This window comes from Atractosteus spatula, chromosome 6, assembly GCF_055471065.1.
Source record: "Atractosteus spatula isolate fAtrSpa1 chromosome 6, fAtrSpa1.hap1, whole genome shotgun sequence".
NCBI lineage: Eukaryota > Metazoa > Chordata > Actinopteri > Semionotiformes > Lepisosteidae > Atractosteus > Atractosteus spatula.
Genome location: NC_142711.1, coordinates 52698829 through 52715690, shown reverse-complemented (window position 1 = coordinate 52715690; position 16862 = coordinate 52698829). Strand labels below are relative to the sequence as shown.

The 16862-nt window shown below is 37.6% G+C and overlaps 1 protein-coding gene across 3 annotated transcripts in view; it reads left to right on the top strand.

The window, feature by feature from the left end:
• dnajb6b (DnaJ heat shock protein family (Hsp40) member B6b) overlaps positions 1–14463 on the top strand; it is a 49911-nt gene extending 35448 nt beyond the window's left edge. For all 3 annotated transcript variants that reach the window (XM_088919604.1, XM_088919606.1, XM_088919607.1), the window contains 2 exons: positions 10383–10547; positions 12352–14463. In XM_088919604.1, coding sequence (XP_088775730.1) covers positions 10383–10547; positions 12352–12449 — 263 coding nt within the window. In that variant the 3' untranslated portion in view covers positions 12450–14463. The remainder of the gene's footprint in view (positions 1–10382; positions 10548–12351) is intronic.
• Positions 14464–16862: the final 2399 nt, after the last annotated feature.

Below are 16862 nucleotides of genomic sequence, written 5' to 3'. Positions count from 1 at the left end.
GCCTCGGTTATTTATTTTATTTCCTGTGAAAGGTATTCCTGGTAAATTACATTCTAAACTATGCCACATGATGACAAATTAAGTCATGTAGCTCAAAGGGATAGTGACGGTTAACAAATGGGGAAAATGTGTATTATTGAAATAAATGTATAAACTTTCCATTGTAAAAGACGTAAAATCAGTATGAATAATATATTAGCTCTACGTTACTGTGCTGATGGTGTTTATTGTTGTTCCCTTTATCATAAAGTAGCTGTACTATGTGTGAAATATGTCTGGTAATAGTTCAAATACTGACAAGAATTTTCAACAATTCATTTTTTTATTGCAAATGATGGTTCATTTCCACTGCCATTTTAGTAGTTTTGCAACTGCTAATACCATCAGTACTAATACTATGAAAGCATATTGCATGTCTGATATGTCTGTCTAGTTGTGATCATTTCTGGAAAATAATCTGGTAGTGCTGTAGCCCCCTCTGCTGGAGAAATTTAGCTTTTTTTGATTGTGCTCAGTTAAATGGGAAAATGTAATTCCATCACAGAAAATAGATGACAATTAGCAGAAAAAGAAGCAAATGCAAATATTGTATATGCTGCAAAATAGTACAGATCTTCAAATGTAATTGAGTTTTTCCTTTCAGTGAATGATTTGGATTAAGCAAGCCAGTATATTTATCATTTTGTTTCATTGCTATCACCAAGGAGATCCTATTATATTGATCCACTGGAAAATATTTCACACCAAGTACTACATAGCATACAGTTGATTTTGGCTTATTAAAATGAGCAGTTATATGGAAATGATATCCCGTGCCAGAATTATGTTCCAGATGACTTCTAACTAATGATTAATTGAGTACTGGCGCTAATATGGTAGATGGTTCTGGCAATTTTGAAGCATCTTATGTACTCTGAAGACTACAGTCAAGAAGTGTTAGGATCCCTACTGCTCAGAATTGTATGTAATAATACTGCAATCTTAATGCAGTATTCTGATTGGTAAATATATTTGTTCAACACTGTGCACTCATTGAACTGCAGTCTTCCTTCAACTTATGAATACTCTATGGATTTAGATGGAAAATGTCAACAAGTGAATATATCATGATGTCTCAACGACCCTCAGTTCTGTACTGCATTATACCTTCTTTGTTTAATGAAGGGTGCTAGCACACTGTCGAAGTTTGTTTTTTCAGATCTCACACTATAACTGTAAAGTTCCGAGTTGCTGGTGATATATTCTAGGGATGATTTTTGAGGTCCACATACGTTAATTCATCAATCTGTCTAAGTGTCAGTCACTGATCTCGGATACAGGTAATAACACCTGGTTTTATGTGGCTGTGTTTCAAGGAAGAGGTCTAATAACAGCAAAGCTCTCTGTTCCCTAATGTTTCTGCCCCAGCCTCAGTCAGATGTTCCAGTACACATTGTTTCCTAACTCTTAAATCCTTTACTGGCTCGAGCACTGAGTGCAGACGATCCTATTTATCCCTCAGGCAGGACTATGACACACTGTTTATTGAAGCTTCTAATATTCTGTCTAATAGACAGATGTTCAGAAAAGGTGGCTTATTTCTTCAGGTGCCTTTCTCTCTCAAGACATTAATTCAGCTTAATAAACTTAAAATTGAGGGCAAGGGCTAATGTGATTTGTTCCGTCCTTTATTTTTGGTGTCTACAAACAGCCAACAGCACAGCAGCCTGCACGTTTCATAGATGGAGTGAGAGCTGTGTGGAGTGCTACAGACAGTGAAATGTGCTATCAGACTTCGTTTTCTTTTATGCAATAATCACGATCTATGTTTTATTCATGACCAGTGCACTACCTGAATGATAAAGAAATACGGAAGGTACAGTATGTTCAATACGATCTCTTAGCCTGATTATGCTGTCATGTTTCTTTCAAGAATCTCCACGTCACGCCCTAGTAAGGAAATTTAACTTTTAGCCCTTGTTTATGAGGTGGTGTAATGGACCGATTGTTCTGATAAAAAAGCCCAAACTCCACATCTGTTAACTGACTTCTGCAAACTCATCACATGTGGAGGACAGGGTTTGTAGCAATATGGAACTGAAATATCTTTGTTTTGTTACCATGTTCACTGTTCAATAGTACATTTTTGAAGTGTAGCCTAAGGCACATTTCAGTGCATGACTGGACTTTTACGTCACAAACTGTCCTGGGGCTAGTGCCGGCAAGCGTCATATAGATTTTTTTAAAACGGCCGTTTATTTCAGATGTTAATTATCCCCATTGTTGCTTTGTTCTCTTGAGAGAGAGAGAAAAAATAAAAATGATTTTCCCAAAGCAAGTGCTGTATCCACTACTGAGGAATGCATTGTCTTTTGTGCCACTTTTCTCATTATTGCACTGAGATTAGTTGGGTACAGCGTAAAAGGCTTGTTTAAGCAGCCTATGAAAAACCAGCCTAATTATGAAAGGATTTTGCCTACAGCGTGAAGAGGAAGAAGCAGGTGTGTGAAAATATAGAATTACCTATGTGTAGTTATGTACAGTAAGTAAAAGGTCTGTGATTTTTCTTTCAATGAGTTTGTAAACATGCATGCAAGTTGCACTTCATTTTCAAGGCTTAGTAAAATATTCTTCACTATACTGGGAACGCTAAAATGCTAATACACATCTGTATTTCATATACATTAGATCACTGTAATGCCTTACACAAATGAGCCTTAATCACTTTTGCCCCATTCTGATTCAGCTATTCCTGTATGAGCTGTTGCCCAGCTTTTTAATCCCTAATGGCATGCTTTGCTGAAGACCGTTACATGTGCTATGTGACATTTTCTTTCATGCAATAGAACAATTGTTCTATAATCAGATGATCAAATAATCAACAGGCACCGCTATGTTTCATAGGGATAAGACTACTTTAATGCCTTCCAAATTGGGTCACCTACTAAGCTAAAAGATGTCCTGAATTCTGGCCTTTGTGCTATGTCTGCTCTGCAGCAGCTCCCTTTCTACTGTATATAAATTCCACTGGCTTCCTTTTGAAATTTAAAGAGGAATGCCCTCTATCAGCTCTAAGGCATTGAATGTTCGGACTCCATGATGCATTATATTATGTATGAGTATAGTTCATCTCTTAATCTGAGATCCTCAGATTCCAGCCAATGCTTACTCTACCACAGACAAGTCCAGACCAGGTTCCACATAATGGGCCAGAGAGCCTTCTCTAGCACAGCACCCACTGCCCAGGTCCAATACAAATTCTGCAACCGCATGTTCTTGTCACTTGCTTGAAAGCAAAACTTTTTGCTTTAGCTTTTAGCGTACAGTTTTGCCGCATTCTTATTTTTTTTGTAAACGCATTTATCGAAACCAGAAGCACATTTGAAAAGGATGTAAGCATTTCAACTTGCCAGTAAGAAATATATAATATATAGAAGCACTCTGAAAATGAAACACACATTTCTACTACATCATTCCATTCATTCATTTTTCACACATGTTCATTTATAAAGGTTGCACAGAAGATTCACTTTTTAATACCACTGCAAGAAACTTTCATCCCACCTCTCACTCCTGTTTGTGTGGGCCCTACGTATTAACACATGAATATAGGAAACCGTCTGGTAAAATAAAGTTAAGAGAAGTTTTAAGGAGTACAAAATCTACCTGTGAAAAATGTAAAGTTTGCTCTTTTTTCTTTCACCCCTCAGGAAACATCAGTTAATGCTTTTATGTTATGCTGAAAAAATATCTGTAGGCGTTGGTGTACATTCATGCTAGGTATTAAAAGTCCAGCCAACAACATTTCAAAAGACAGCCTTCGCTATTCCCAAATTTAGAAAGGGCCCATTCATTTTATTCATGTGCTGTGGCAGCGGTTGCTAGTGGCAGATAAGAGATAGTTGTGTGAACCCACCTACACGCTGCCCCTCACATCTTTCATGGTTTCAAAATTACGTTTTTTTCCCTGTTCTTAATTTAGGGAAAGTGTTCTATGCTGTTGGTGACGTGAGCAGTGGAGTGCTTGTCAATGTCTTGCTATCTTATAAAACGGCACCTCCCTCTTACCCCCTTGTGGCCATTTTGGTACAAACTGTTACACATCATTAAGTAATGCAGCACAAACACTGTGCATTCGACACATTTCTTAGCTTGCTTACATTTCTGCTGCTTCCAGGCCATTAAGCTCATTAGATTAGAGTTCATTTTGCGGATCTAATCTACTGTTTCAAGTCCAAGCTTCCAGAGTTACCTGAAAAGCTGTGCTGTTCTATGCTCTACTTTATGTAAACTGCAAACTGAAGCAAGCCATTCCTTATTGCTCCCTTCCTGCTGGAGCAACATTTCAGTTACACAGTACCATCCAAATTGTTGGCTGTATAGTTATTGCCGGACTGATGTTACAGGATTGGCATAGCTGTAAGTCACACTGTATATGATGAAACTCATTTTTCCCAAGTCTCTTCACGATCATCTTGCCCGTTGTGAAGGATTTTGATGTAACCGGCACCTGCTTTTTAATCTTTAAATCTAATTTTTTGTGTGTTGTAAGAGGCGCAAAACTAGATGCTGGCCTCATCAAACCTCTGGGTAGGTAAGGGAGGCTCCAGGATTAGTGAATTAGCTGTTCTTAACATTGTCAGCAAATCATATTTTAATATATCGTATATTATGTTCTAAAATTTCGACCCCATTTGCCTTACAGAACCTTTGAACCAGTTAAATAAAAGAAAATAAACCGATGAATACTGAGTGTGAAGAGGCTTGCCTAATCTCTCATTGATTTGTCCTTTTACTGTAGTAATTACATGCTCTGGATGTCAAACTGTCTTCCACTACTGCAGAGGCATTTTTAGCACATTGTGATCAGAGGATGAGAGCTTAATTACCATGTTACGTTAACAGGCCTGCTAAAAATGTTTATCTCGTGTTGTCCACAGATCATAATTCGGTCTAAAAAATAAATGCTACATTTAGGTAAATGTGCATGAATTGCATATTGTACATATAAATATAAATGTAAATACAGGGTTTCTGGAATGGCTTAACAAGTACAGCTTATTTTTTGAGTATAGTCAGACACCTATTGCACTGGTTTGAAGCTGGTTTCCTTACTTGGCCGTGACCAGAATTCCCCAGTCACTACTAGGTTTGGGTGGACATGAGTTAATTCCTGATGCGCTGCATTGGACTAAAATGGGGAATGGCTCTCACAAGTGGGCATTACGGAGGAAAGCATTTCCAGTTCTCTTGGGCGGAGCGTTGGCTCTGTGGCTAACGATCTGCGCCTGTGACTGGAAGGTTGCCGGTTCAAATCCCGCGGCCGGCAGAGGAATCCTACTCCGTTGGGCCCCTGAGCAAGGCCCTTAACCCTAACTGCTCCAGGGGCGCCGTACAATGGCAGACCCTGCGCTCTGACCCCAGGCTTCTCTCCCTGTCTGTGTGTCTGTGTCTCCATGGAGAAAAGCTGGGGTATGCGAAAAGACGAATTCCTAATGCAAGAAATTGTATAGGGCTAATAAAGAAACATTATTATTATTATTATTATTATTATACTATTGTGCTGCTGTGAGGGTAGCAGGGATGAGCTGAGAAGATGAACAGTTTGCAGTGAAGCAAGAAGGTAGTTGACGAAAACAGAGCAATTACATTTTTTAATTTTTGCAGTCTTATTTGAAAAGGGGGGGCCACCAAAATGATTTTGTCAGGAAATCAACTCTGATTAACTGGAAGTTTTCATTCCTCTTCTTCTCGGGATAAGCTCTTCTGTGGCTAAAACTAATAGTTTACATTAAAACAAGTTTTCATAACTATGAAAAACAAGTTTTTAAATTTGTCAGTGTCTTTTGCTGAGTGTGGGGGATACAAGCTCAAAGTCAATAGAATATACTGTAATTTGTGAAGACATTACTGCTGTTAATATTAAATGTTTACACAGCTACAGTGAATTCTAATTATAGAATTAATGTAAGACAGTGGAAAAAGACACAGACTAGTCCATGGCTGTCATTGATATCAATGTGCTGCTATTGTTTCGTTTTGCTATTTAGTGAGAAATGTGTATAAAACATGCAAGGAATGTTTTTAGAGGCAAGGGATACATGGAACCGCTGTCTGTAGATAGCACGAGAATAGTAACCGATGTGAAACACAATACATGCGTTCTGTCATTCCTGCTGAAGACCGAACCAAATCACAACCAGACCTAAAATAAACTTTTTAAATATTTTCTTTAATGCCATTTACTTTTGCATTCTGCACTACTGTTTAAATTCCTGTTCAGGTTTGTGCAGAATTTGTTCACCCTTTTAGCTAAATGTCTAGGGCAAAATCGCCACCATTCAATACATAAGAGAGTACTATACTGCGCTGGTAGGTTTTGTCCCCTCCTGAAAAATACATTTACTTCAGTGTGGTTGAAGTGCTCAGTATAAATGAATGCGAGTCATTCTTCAGAGCCATTCACTATAATGAAGAGGCACATTTACCCAAAAACATGTGGCCAAAGACTATATATAACCCTAAACAACACTTCTCATTCTACTTTAATGCATGTTCATTTAGGGGAAAAAAATTGAGACAAATCACAACAATGGCTCTAAATTCATGCATGGATAATGATGCTTGGATATTAGCCTGCATTTTGTAGTTTAAATTAAAACGGTCTTTGATCTAGAAAATAAAAGGCAGCCTTTTTATGAGTATTAAAAGATCTCATTATCATGGATCGCACTTTGAATTCCTTTTTTGTTTAAAGTAATTAAATGATAATGGATTATGCTGCTTTTTTGTGTTGTTTTGGGGGCATTAGTCTTATCACTCAGGTAACGGCCTTATAATAGAAACCGCATATTGATTGGAAAAGCTGAGCTGTTTTAGCAATGTGAATACAGCCAAGCATCTCTTCTCATCACAGTAGCAAGCAACTGAGGATTACTTTTGTGTGTTTTAAATTAATATTGTGTATCTCTATCTTCAGTGTTGCTTTCCAAGCATGATTAACCGCTATTTGCAATTCAAAGTGAAAAGGGGACTAAAACGAAGGGTGTCAATTTCTTTACTGGTTTTCATTGTTAGCATTCATAAATAAAAGAGGCAGATTGCTCTGGTTTACTATTTTAACAAACTTCTAAGATACACAGAAAAGCCTTTAACACTTCTGTGTGTTGCTTGCCTTACTAAAATGGCTACCTCTAAAACCAACACATGGGATTGACACATTTTTAAATACTTCTAGAGTTGTGTGTTCAGCCATCAGCATTTGTTGTTTGTCATTTCCCTTTTCCTTCAGATCCAAACGATGTTTTTGCAGTCTAGATTACCTCCCTTAGTTCTGATCATTTAAGTGGGACATTCCTTACAGTGTGTGATTTGCACTGTAAGACTGAACCTGATATCTTTTAAAGAAATGAATGGCAACATTGCTTTATTAAGCATTCTGTCCCGCAATTATCAGGAAAAAAAGCTGCAGAATTAAATAGTAATAACCTGAAACATCCGTAATCAATTTAATAATCAATATTTAAGATTTAATTTCATATCTTAAAGATATTTAAGAGTTTACAAATCTCAAGTGATCATGTGCAGGTTAATGGACTGACAGGGGTATTTTGGCTTCCCTAGAGCAGAAACACACTTTTGAAGGCAGCAGTGTGGAATGGTTAGGACTCCTGACCTGGAGTCAGGAGAGGATCGTGGGTACAACAGATGCATATTGTACCCTTGAACAAGGTGTTTTATTAGATTGCTCTAGTGGATGTCCCACTGCATAAACAGGTCTCAAGGACATCACAGCTGATGAGGGTTTCTCAACTGATGTATCTAAATAAGTCTATAAAATTAATACGAATGAACACTGGATATATTTTTGTAGTGGGATGGGAAATTTGTTTGCGTTGGTTAACTAAGATAAATAAAAGTTCAAGTGTAACGGGTAACTGCTATTTGTCTGGGAAATATTTTAATATGAAGGATTTAGGGAATGTCAGATAAATTAATAAATATTAAGAATAATCACTCTTGCCTTTCAGTGTTCACTGAGACCCATATTCATGGACGCTCAAATCATTTTTTGATCTTTGTTTCTAATGATCCATGTCTCCTGAAAGCCTTGACTGTTGAATATTTACAGGATTCTTAAAAGATGTCTGAGACCTTTTCTAAATGAAACGGGCTCAAGATAGGGAGCATCTGGACTGCTTTCTTCTCTCTTCCCTCTTTAATTACACAACACAATGCAGATATTATCTGCCTGTAATCTTGTAGTGTAATCAGGCTCCTTTTTTCCACCTCTGCTAATTCAATATAAATGTAAATTACCAACCAAAAGGGGAATAAAGAAATCTCATTTTTATTTACATGACTAATCGCAATGAGATGTTACCATATGAAATATGAATGTGATATATAAGATTCCTATATGAAAAAAAACCACCAAAGTGGATGGAGGCAACATTCGAACTCTTTTCTTTTTGGTGTTGTGCACTGGTACACATTAAATATGCACATGCTTTCTGAAGAGTGTAGAATATCATTGAACGGCCTCTCATTTCGATTTCCCTACATCAAGGGCACGCCAAGGTATCGCGCTGATATAAGGAGGGTTAAGGGGCACTTCAAATGTTAGTAGAATTTTAATGTTGAATTACATGTTGGCACTTTTATAATATGCTGTTAAGCAACTGAATAGAGATGCATTGTATGAAATGTTGACACTAACAAGTTCCATGTGTTTTATCATGCTTTTTTAAGTGCGTATTACTGGATTTTGTTTTTCTACTAAAAAGGTACAGTATCAAAATATCTTTTTGCTTGTATTTTTCAGTTGTGGTATATGTGGATGTTGCTTGAATAAAGTGTTACTTTTTGTTTCATATGTGCCTGTACCATTACATTTACCATGGTAAATTTGCAAGGCAATTTTGCACTTGTACGGTGGTTTTATTCTATTATTTTGTCAATCAAAATACAACCTTCACTTTCCTAACTCTCAAACCTACTTTACTGTAATTAACAACAATGTATCTTAATAAACATGTTTTTACAAGGATTATAAACATGTACTGAGCATCAAAGAAACTTATGTATGTCTGTAGAGATACAGTAAATAAGGATTTGGGATCTTTATTAAGTTTTTTTTGGCGTCATTGTAATTAGTGGATCATTCATGACTGGCTGTGATACGCAAGAGCACCTGTTGCATAAACACTAAATAACTTCATTAGTGACAGACTGGGCACAGGTCATTGAGGTAACCTGTTGACTTTCAAATCTGGTGAAAATCTAGGAAGAAAAACAGGAAGGAATTAATATGCTCCATTTATCTAGAGAAAAATGTCTTCGTGGCATTGGAGCAACACCTCAGTTGCACTTATCAGCAGTAGACAAATTCTCATTAGCAACTGATTAAGGTTTTGTGTAAATCACTCTAGTGAATGTGAATAGGTCTGGGTGTGCAGAGTGATGGGATGACCTTGGTAGGAGTGTGGAGTTGCAGCAGAACTTCACCTGTAATAAGTGAGAGCCACCTGACTGCGCAGGACTTGAAAACTCACTTGATACACTGCCCATGGGCTCTTACAGGTAACCTTCCAGCAGGACAGTGTCCTTTCTTGTGTCACCCACGTAACAATGGAACTAGAATCTGACAGGTGTGCTGGTGTGCTGTGGATGCCCTATTTACCATACTGGAGAACCATTATGGCATGAAGGATCCTCCAGATTATTATATTATTTGGATGACATGTGGTATCTAGTGCTCAGAGACCTGTGACCTACAGTACCAGAGGCATGTGAGAGAATCCCACAACCCACATGCAACCCTTGGCAAAGCTGTGTCACAGACGTGCAGCTTGTGTTGCTTCTAGCCCACACATACTAGTAGCCTGTAAATGTCACAGTAGAACCTCTGATGAGGAGAAATGTAATTAGCACAATACATTTACACATAAGAATAACAGGATGTCAAGATTGTAATTTTTCCCCATAGCATGGTGAATATGTCATTTCTTTTGATGCTCAGTATACAGTCTAGATTTGTGACACAAAATAAGAGCTTGACATAACCACAGGAAACAGTCAAACAAGGGCAAGGTCAAACAAGGATGAGTGTGAAACCTGAGATTGTGCAATTACCGTGAAAGTTTAAAATGGTAGGTTTTTCTAAGTGTAGTTTCATTTCATAAGGTCTGGAATGCCTTTAAATAAAAAAAATGCAACCTCAGCACTAAATACCGCGGAATAATAGAAATGTTAATTCATATAATTAATACACTGTATTCATATTAATTACGATATTATATGAATTATTATTAATTAATAGCCATTTTTATATAATGAACATTTTTTTGGAGTAAAGTTACAGTTTAAAAAACCTGTTTCCCTTATTATTGTCGATCCCTCAGGAGTGGCTAACGAGGAGGCACTGGAACAAGAACGCAGACGCCGGAGGCAAAACGCCCTGCCGGCCCAGGCCTCCGCGCCCGGCTACCTGAGAAACACCGCCTCGAGCCACATGGAGGGGGAGGAAGGGCGGGGCGCTCAGGGCATCGTCGCCGGAGCCGCCAGAGGTGTGAAACCCGGCGCTGTGTTGTATCCGTGCCTGAAGAAGAAAGAGCAGGAGCCGAGAGCCCAGCGCACACAGACCCTGACTGCTGTGTAGAGCTTTAGGGCAACAGACGTTCATGACAGTCTCGCAGCCAGGCACATTCTTGAGCTTACTCTGATTTTTATCGCTTTTACCCCGCTCGCCTGCTCTTAAACACACCAGTCCCGTTGGTGAGTTCTGTAATGACAACTGTGCTAAGCAGACGGCTCACACATTATATCATATAGTTCGGATATATGATAGTATATACCTGTATGGTCTGATAATCTAATTACTGTATTGGTCACAAGATAACATGAAGAGGTGAAGGTAAATGGCAAACTTTCTAAAAAGGAATTGAGATATATCCATATATCTGCTTAAAGTTCTGGGCTGGAGATACTAAACCAGGACAACAGGGTGGATTACAAGTTTCTGCCAATGCAAATAATTATGATGCAGTAGTGCAACACAAAACTAACAAAACTATCCAAAAACACTATAAGGCTACTCCAATAATGTGGTTCCCTGAAACAGACCAGAACACCAGCCAGTTAGACTAATCCCCCTGGGAGGACAGAGTAATTACAGTATACCAGCACTGCTGACAACAGGCATGTTAGGAGTGCAGTGTTCTATCTCTGCCCCCCCAAGGAAATATTGTCCTGGCATGACTCCTGTTCACCCTCTGACACTGGGTGAATCTAAGGGTACACTTTTTTTTTTTCAAGAAAACAAGGTTACTGGAATAATCTGTCATCTTTCATTTAGAAGAGTAAGCACCAGCCAATGGGATAGTGTACCAAGGCTGTCACATGTAGGCCAAGCAGGAAGAGTTGAGTGTGGTTGCCAGAAGAGGTATCAAGTATAAGAACAGAGTACAGAAACAGGTTTTAAAATACCTCCTCCAATTGTCTTGAGTTCAGCACTCAAGGATATGTTGATGGTAACAGATATTTTAGCTTTCCACATTTTCAGTTTTCAATATCTGTGCTTTCTGTGTTGCCTTTTTATCTCCTAAAATGAGAGGGGAATGACAAAGAATGTGTGATATATATTTTTTCTTGTTGTTGACAGCTGCCTAATTTATTATACCAGTTACACAGGCACTGTATAATTGGAATACGTGTCATGTCAAGAAGGTCAGCCAGTTGTTTTCACCAAAGTACAGCAGAGAAAAGGCAATTACAAGAAATGGTTTCATTCCAGTGTTCAACATTTCTTTGTTGTTCAGCTTTCCCTGTCTTAAACTCTTGGATTTCTCCTATACGTATCATGTTGATACGAGTCATGTTCTGTGAAGCTTTGTTTTAACTCCGGAATGTATAGTACTCTGAGTTTTGACTCACTAAAAATCAGATATTGTTTAGCTTCTGTGGGTTGCCAGTTGTGAGCTGCAGGGTGATACGGCTGCTGGTTAAGTATTGAACCGACACAGTTTTGTATTCTTACCACACTTACACAATCACTAATTTCACTTAATTTAACCAATTCTTTTTTTTTTTTACCTAAGAGAAACATATTATAATACCCACTCCATCCCATTTATAAATCTGGTGTAAAGAATATGTAATTGAAAACAATTACTAGGTCGAATTCTGTGTTTTCCTCTAGCTGTCTAAAAAGATTGTACCACTTTTTTATTAGGCAGAGTTTTCCTTAATGGAAGAGGCTCTTGAAATATGGAACAGTTGCCTTAAAAATACTCTTTGCCATGCAAACAGTGTTGGACAGCCTGCATTGTAATGAGCTCCAAACAGTATTTTCATCAGCCATCTTTTCCCCAGGTCACCTCGATAACAAGAGGAAGAAGCTGCGACAAAAGGAAGAGACAAGAAAGAAAAAGTCCTCAAGATGGGCTCACCGGGATGGAGCACCATTTTAAAAATGTAGGACCCAGGCAGCGGCACCTGCATGAGGGGAGGTTTAAATATAGATTTAAGAGAAAAAAAGGGCCATTTTCCTTTTAGGATGACCCATTTCTTCTTCCCTGGCTTTCAACTCTTCACTGCGCTTGTTAATGTTATTTTATTTAAAAATCCAAATTGTTAAATGTTACAAGAAAGTAAGACTAGACCCTTGTGCCAAAGTGCATTTTGAACTGTTTTGTCATTTTTTTGCATCAATTTATATATATTTTTTATACCTGGGATAAAAAGCCACCAAAAAGTCGCCCGTAGTCATTAGAGACCCATGAGATTTATTTTAATAAGAGACAATGATAATTAACATTGTTTAAACATATGCCATGAATAAAAACCTGGTAATCCTGGAAGAATTCTCCCAGTGGCTACACACCCTTATGAATCACTCTCATCCAGTTCAGGAGACATTTTGTAAGCACTTGTCATACAGTTGCTACAGGGATGTGGTTTTATTAATTTGTGATGACCTTAAATGGGGGCGCAGAAGTAGATAGCTTCTTTTGACAATTACTGCAGTCTCAAGTGTACACATAACTGAAGTGGCTCCTGTCTTGATTGCCTTCAAAAACAGCTTATTTAACTATGCTTAAGCTAGTTATTTTTATGTATTTTCCAAAAGAAGATTGTTTCTGTCGACTAGTTTTAGAGACAACATCTAGACTGTTTGGAAGATCTCATTTTTTTCATAAATAGTTTCCAGTAGGGATGGGTTCTAATCATTTTGGATGTTTGTCTATCTCTTTTTGCGACTATTGCCATGGCTTAAGAGTGTCTTGAACTGACAAATGATTGCTACTGCAGGTAGCATTAAAGTTAGTAGTCTAGAGTATATTTGGCAGAACTGGCAATGTGAGGGTTAGGGCTACTATAAATAAAGGCACCATGGAAATTTAAAGTGCATTGTTTATTCATTTCTATCGCCTATCACAAAATGACTTAGAATTGCAGACTGTCTTTTAAGAATAGAAATTATTTCTTGAGACTGCAAATGTAATCTTTCAAAGGCAGTAGAGAGCCAGCTGCAAAAGCACGCAAATCCCACCCCTGTCACAAGGGAAGGACATCAATGAAAGTAAAGGCAGGTAAAATAAAAGAGGAGTTTCATAAATAATTAACCACTGAATTGAGAGACCAAAGTGTCACTAAAAGAGCTGTCCCCTACCCTCAACAAAAGCTTCACATAAATATTTTAAGACTAATATACTGTATGTGGTTGAAGGACATAAATTGTGACCTGGTGCAAAGAGTGTAAAACTTAATCAAAATCAGTCCTGGGACGTGCCTTACTGCATTGTTTTATTTTGTTTTTTAGAAGAAGTGGATTTAAAAAACATAGATTGCATCCGCATGATTTTTTAATCCATTTCAATTTTTTTTGGAGCACATACACTAATAAGATCTGCATAAAGTGGTGAGATCACGGCGGAGAGTCAAGAGTCCTTCACTTACAAAACACATTTAAATTCTGAAAGTTTCCTTATCATGACTGTCACTGAAGTTGAGAGCGTTTGGATATTACCAAATTAGTTTTCTAAGCAAACATGCACTAAGCAGACAAAGGTACTGTGTGTGTTGAAGTGTATTGATTTTCTACGCTGGATACAAGATGACTTTGATTGCACTCAAGAGAATTATGTTGGGACTGTGTGGCACATTTCTAGACACTTTGGGGAAAATTACAATCTTTCCTTCCTTTCTGTTTTTAATATTCATTAATTACTGCATGAGTACCAGCTTTATTTCCTCTCGTAAGGTTTGTTTATTTAAACCTTTTAAACCTATGCTACCTAGTACAGCCTTCAGCGTCACATCACTATTTTTCTTTTTGTTTCAAAGCCAGACAAATGTGATTATAGTTGTTGTTTTGTGCAAGTGTGCTGTATGTGTGCAGACATGTGAAACTCTTTTGTAGAGCAATAGGAATTTTTATTTGTCTTTTCTATGAACACATCCCAATAAAGCAGTAATAAAACATTTTTTTGCTTTTATTTTGAAACCGTTGATAGTCAAGTCTTTAAGACCATAACTTACTTTACGATGGCTGTTGTTTGGAAAGGCGGAGTAACATTTTTCCCTTTATAAAACATTCTTATTTTGACAAAAGTCATGGAAACTTTTGCCTTTCAAAGCTATTTTTAAAGTGCTGGGTTTCTGTGGTGATAACAGAATGTCTTATTCTCCACTTTCTATCCTCCTCCTCCATAGGTAAATCCAGTTAAAATAATTAGGAATCCTACATTGATAGACTTTTATGGATCATGACATTTCAGGCAGGTTTCCATTTACTCAGGCAGTGCACATTGTTTAATTCACACATTGTATATTCTGTACATGGTTCAGGGATTGATGTGAGTCTCCTCTCTTCCCTTGGGGTTTAATTTCTGTATGATACAGAAGTGGACTTACTCAAAATCATTTTATCATGTTTAAATCTGTAAAATAAGCCATTTCATATCCTTTTAATGAAATCTGGCATTTGAAATTCCAAATAATATAGAGGGGTTGAAAATATAGGACTTAACCAGCCATACCAGGTATCCTCAGCTCTTGTCCTTGAAAGCTAAAAGCTATTTTTACTCATAACACCCCAATTAATAAATGTATTTCTGTACTTGGACCAATTGAATGTTTTTCCCAGGATGATACCTGCTGGATTGGAGCACCCACCTGGGTGATGTGCAATAGCCATTATTCTCCAGCACTGACACTGCTCAAAAAGTCAGGTGAGAAGTGAGAAACTGCTTCTCAAGTTAAATAAAGTAAGTAGGCCAGGATGTGCAATCCCAGTGGAATTCAAGCCTCCATGAATAGTGCCATTAGACCTTCAATGGCAAAGCAGTCTGGATCTTTAATATTTCATTTGAAGAACAGATCTCCTGCAACACAATGTCTCTGTTTACCATACTGGAGCTTCAGGTCTTTGAAATTCTGGTCCAACAGCACCAACCATATTTACAAATATTAACCATGATTGTTCCTAAAAGTTTAAAATGACTTTGCTCCTCTTACTCCTTACTTTGATCTCCAATAGGTTCCCATCTTTTCAGTGTGTCACCGCGCTGAGTGTATATGATATTATTAATTTTTATGATGATAATATTATAGTCAGTGGCGTACCGTCCAAGTCATATCTTGCCTTGCACCTGTTGCTTGCTGGGATAGGTTCTGGCTCCCCTGCAACCCTTAATTGCATAAAGCAGTTAGTCAATGAGTTGATATATTACTTTCGCATCATCATTCCCAAAAATGGTTTGCAGACACCAGGGAATCCTTTAAAATTGTTCATGGCTCCTTGGAAATGCATGGATTGTTTTGTATTAGCAGCCCAAGTAGTATGCATAATCAATACTTCAAGGTATTGGATCTGAAAATGCTTACACTGGATCTGTTGACATGCAAGCTTGATTTTTAAATTTTATGACTGTGGTTAAACTGGGAACCTTCTGGGTCTCCCCACGAATGATCCCTTAGCCAAAAAAAGGTCAGAGAATCTATGGTGCAATTTGCACTTACCCCTACGGAATTCATCTCCGGGGATAATGTGTCTTTGTCTCATATTTCTGTTTCCCATTTTAAAAAAAAAACTAAAAGTCTGAGGAAACAAGGCAGATTGCTTTTTGCTTCATGTCTCACAACCACCGGCTGTTTTGTAACATTGCTTATTAATCCCCGAGTCCATTTAACCCAGTCCTGCAGATTAAGTCATTGATATATGTTTGTTATTTGGCTTGTTGAACGTTTATTTTCACTTCATATTTAATGAGACATCCTGATAACAATCCTTTCAACAGAATGGAGATGCATGTAATGTACTACCATAATAATAACTGCAATATTTAAATGATTCTAGTGATGGCAATAGAAAACATCCGACACCCAGAAGGCATATGAACATGTTTTGTTAAATTGCATTCTAGTGAAAAACACAATTACTGCTATTTGTCTTTAAAGGAAGGTATGGCATTGTAAAATAAACACTAAAATCAGAACACCGACTATGAACATTCTGTGTTTGTGAATACTTCATTTTTTTGATGAGCTGCTTTCATATATCTACAGTAAATGTCAGGGTGGCTTATTTTAAAGTGGGCATGATTTATCCTCGACAGTATTGCTACATTCATGTTCAATTTATTGTTTTTTTTCAGGAAAAAGAAAGCATATTACATACTGTAGTACCATAAACAATAATGAACAAATGTGAACAATCAATTTCACTAACATCCTGTAACCATGATGCACTTAAACTTACTTCCTCATCTCCCAGCCTCAACATGCTTACCCAGCTCTGTCCACACTGCCTCCCTCCTGGAGTTTTATACTGGTCAGGAAAGTGAAATTTCAGGGTGCCCAGAGGATACGTCATTGAGCAG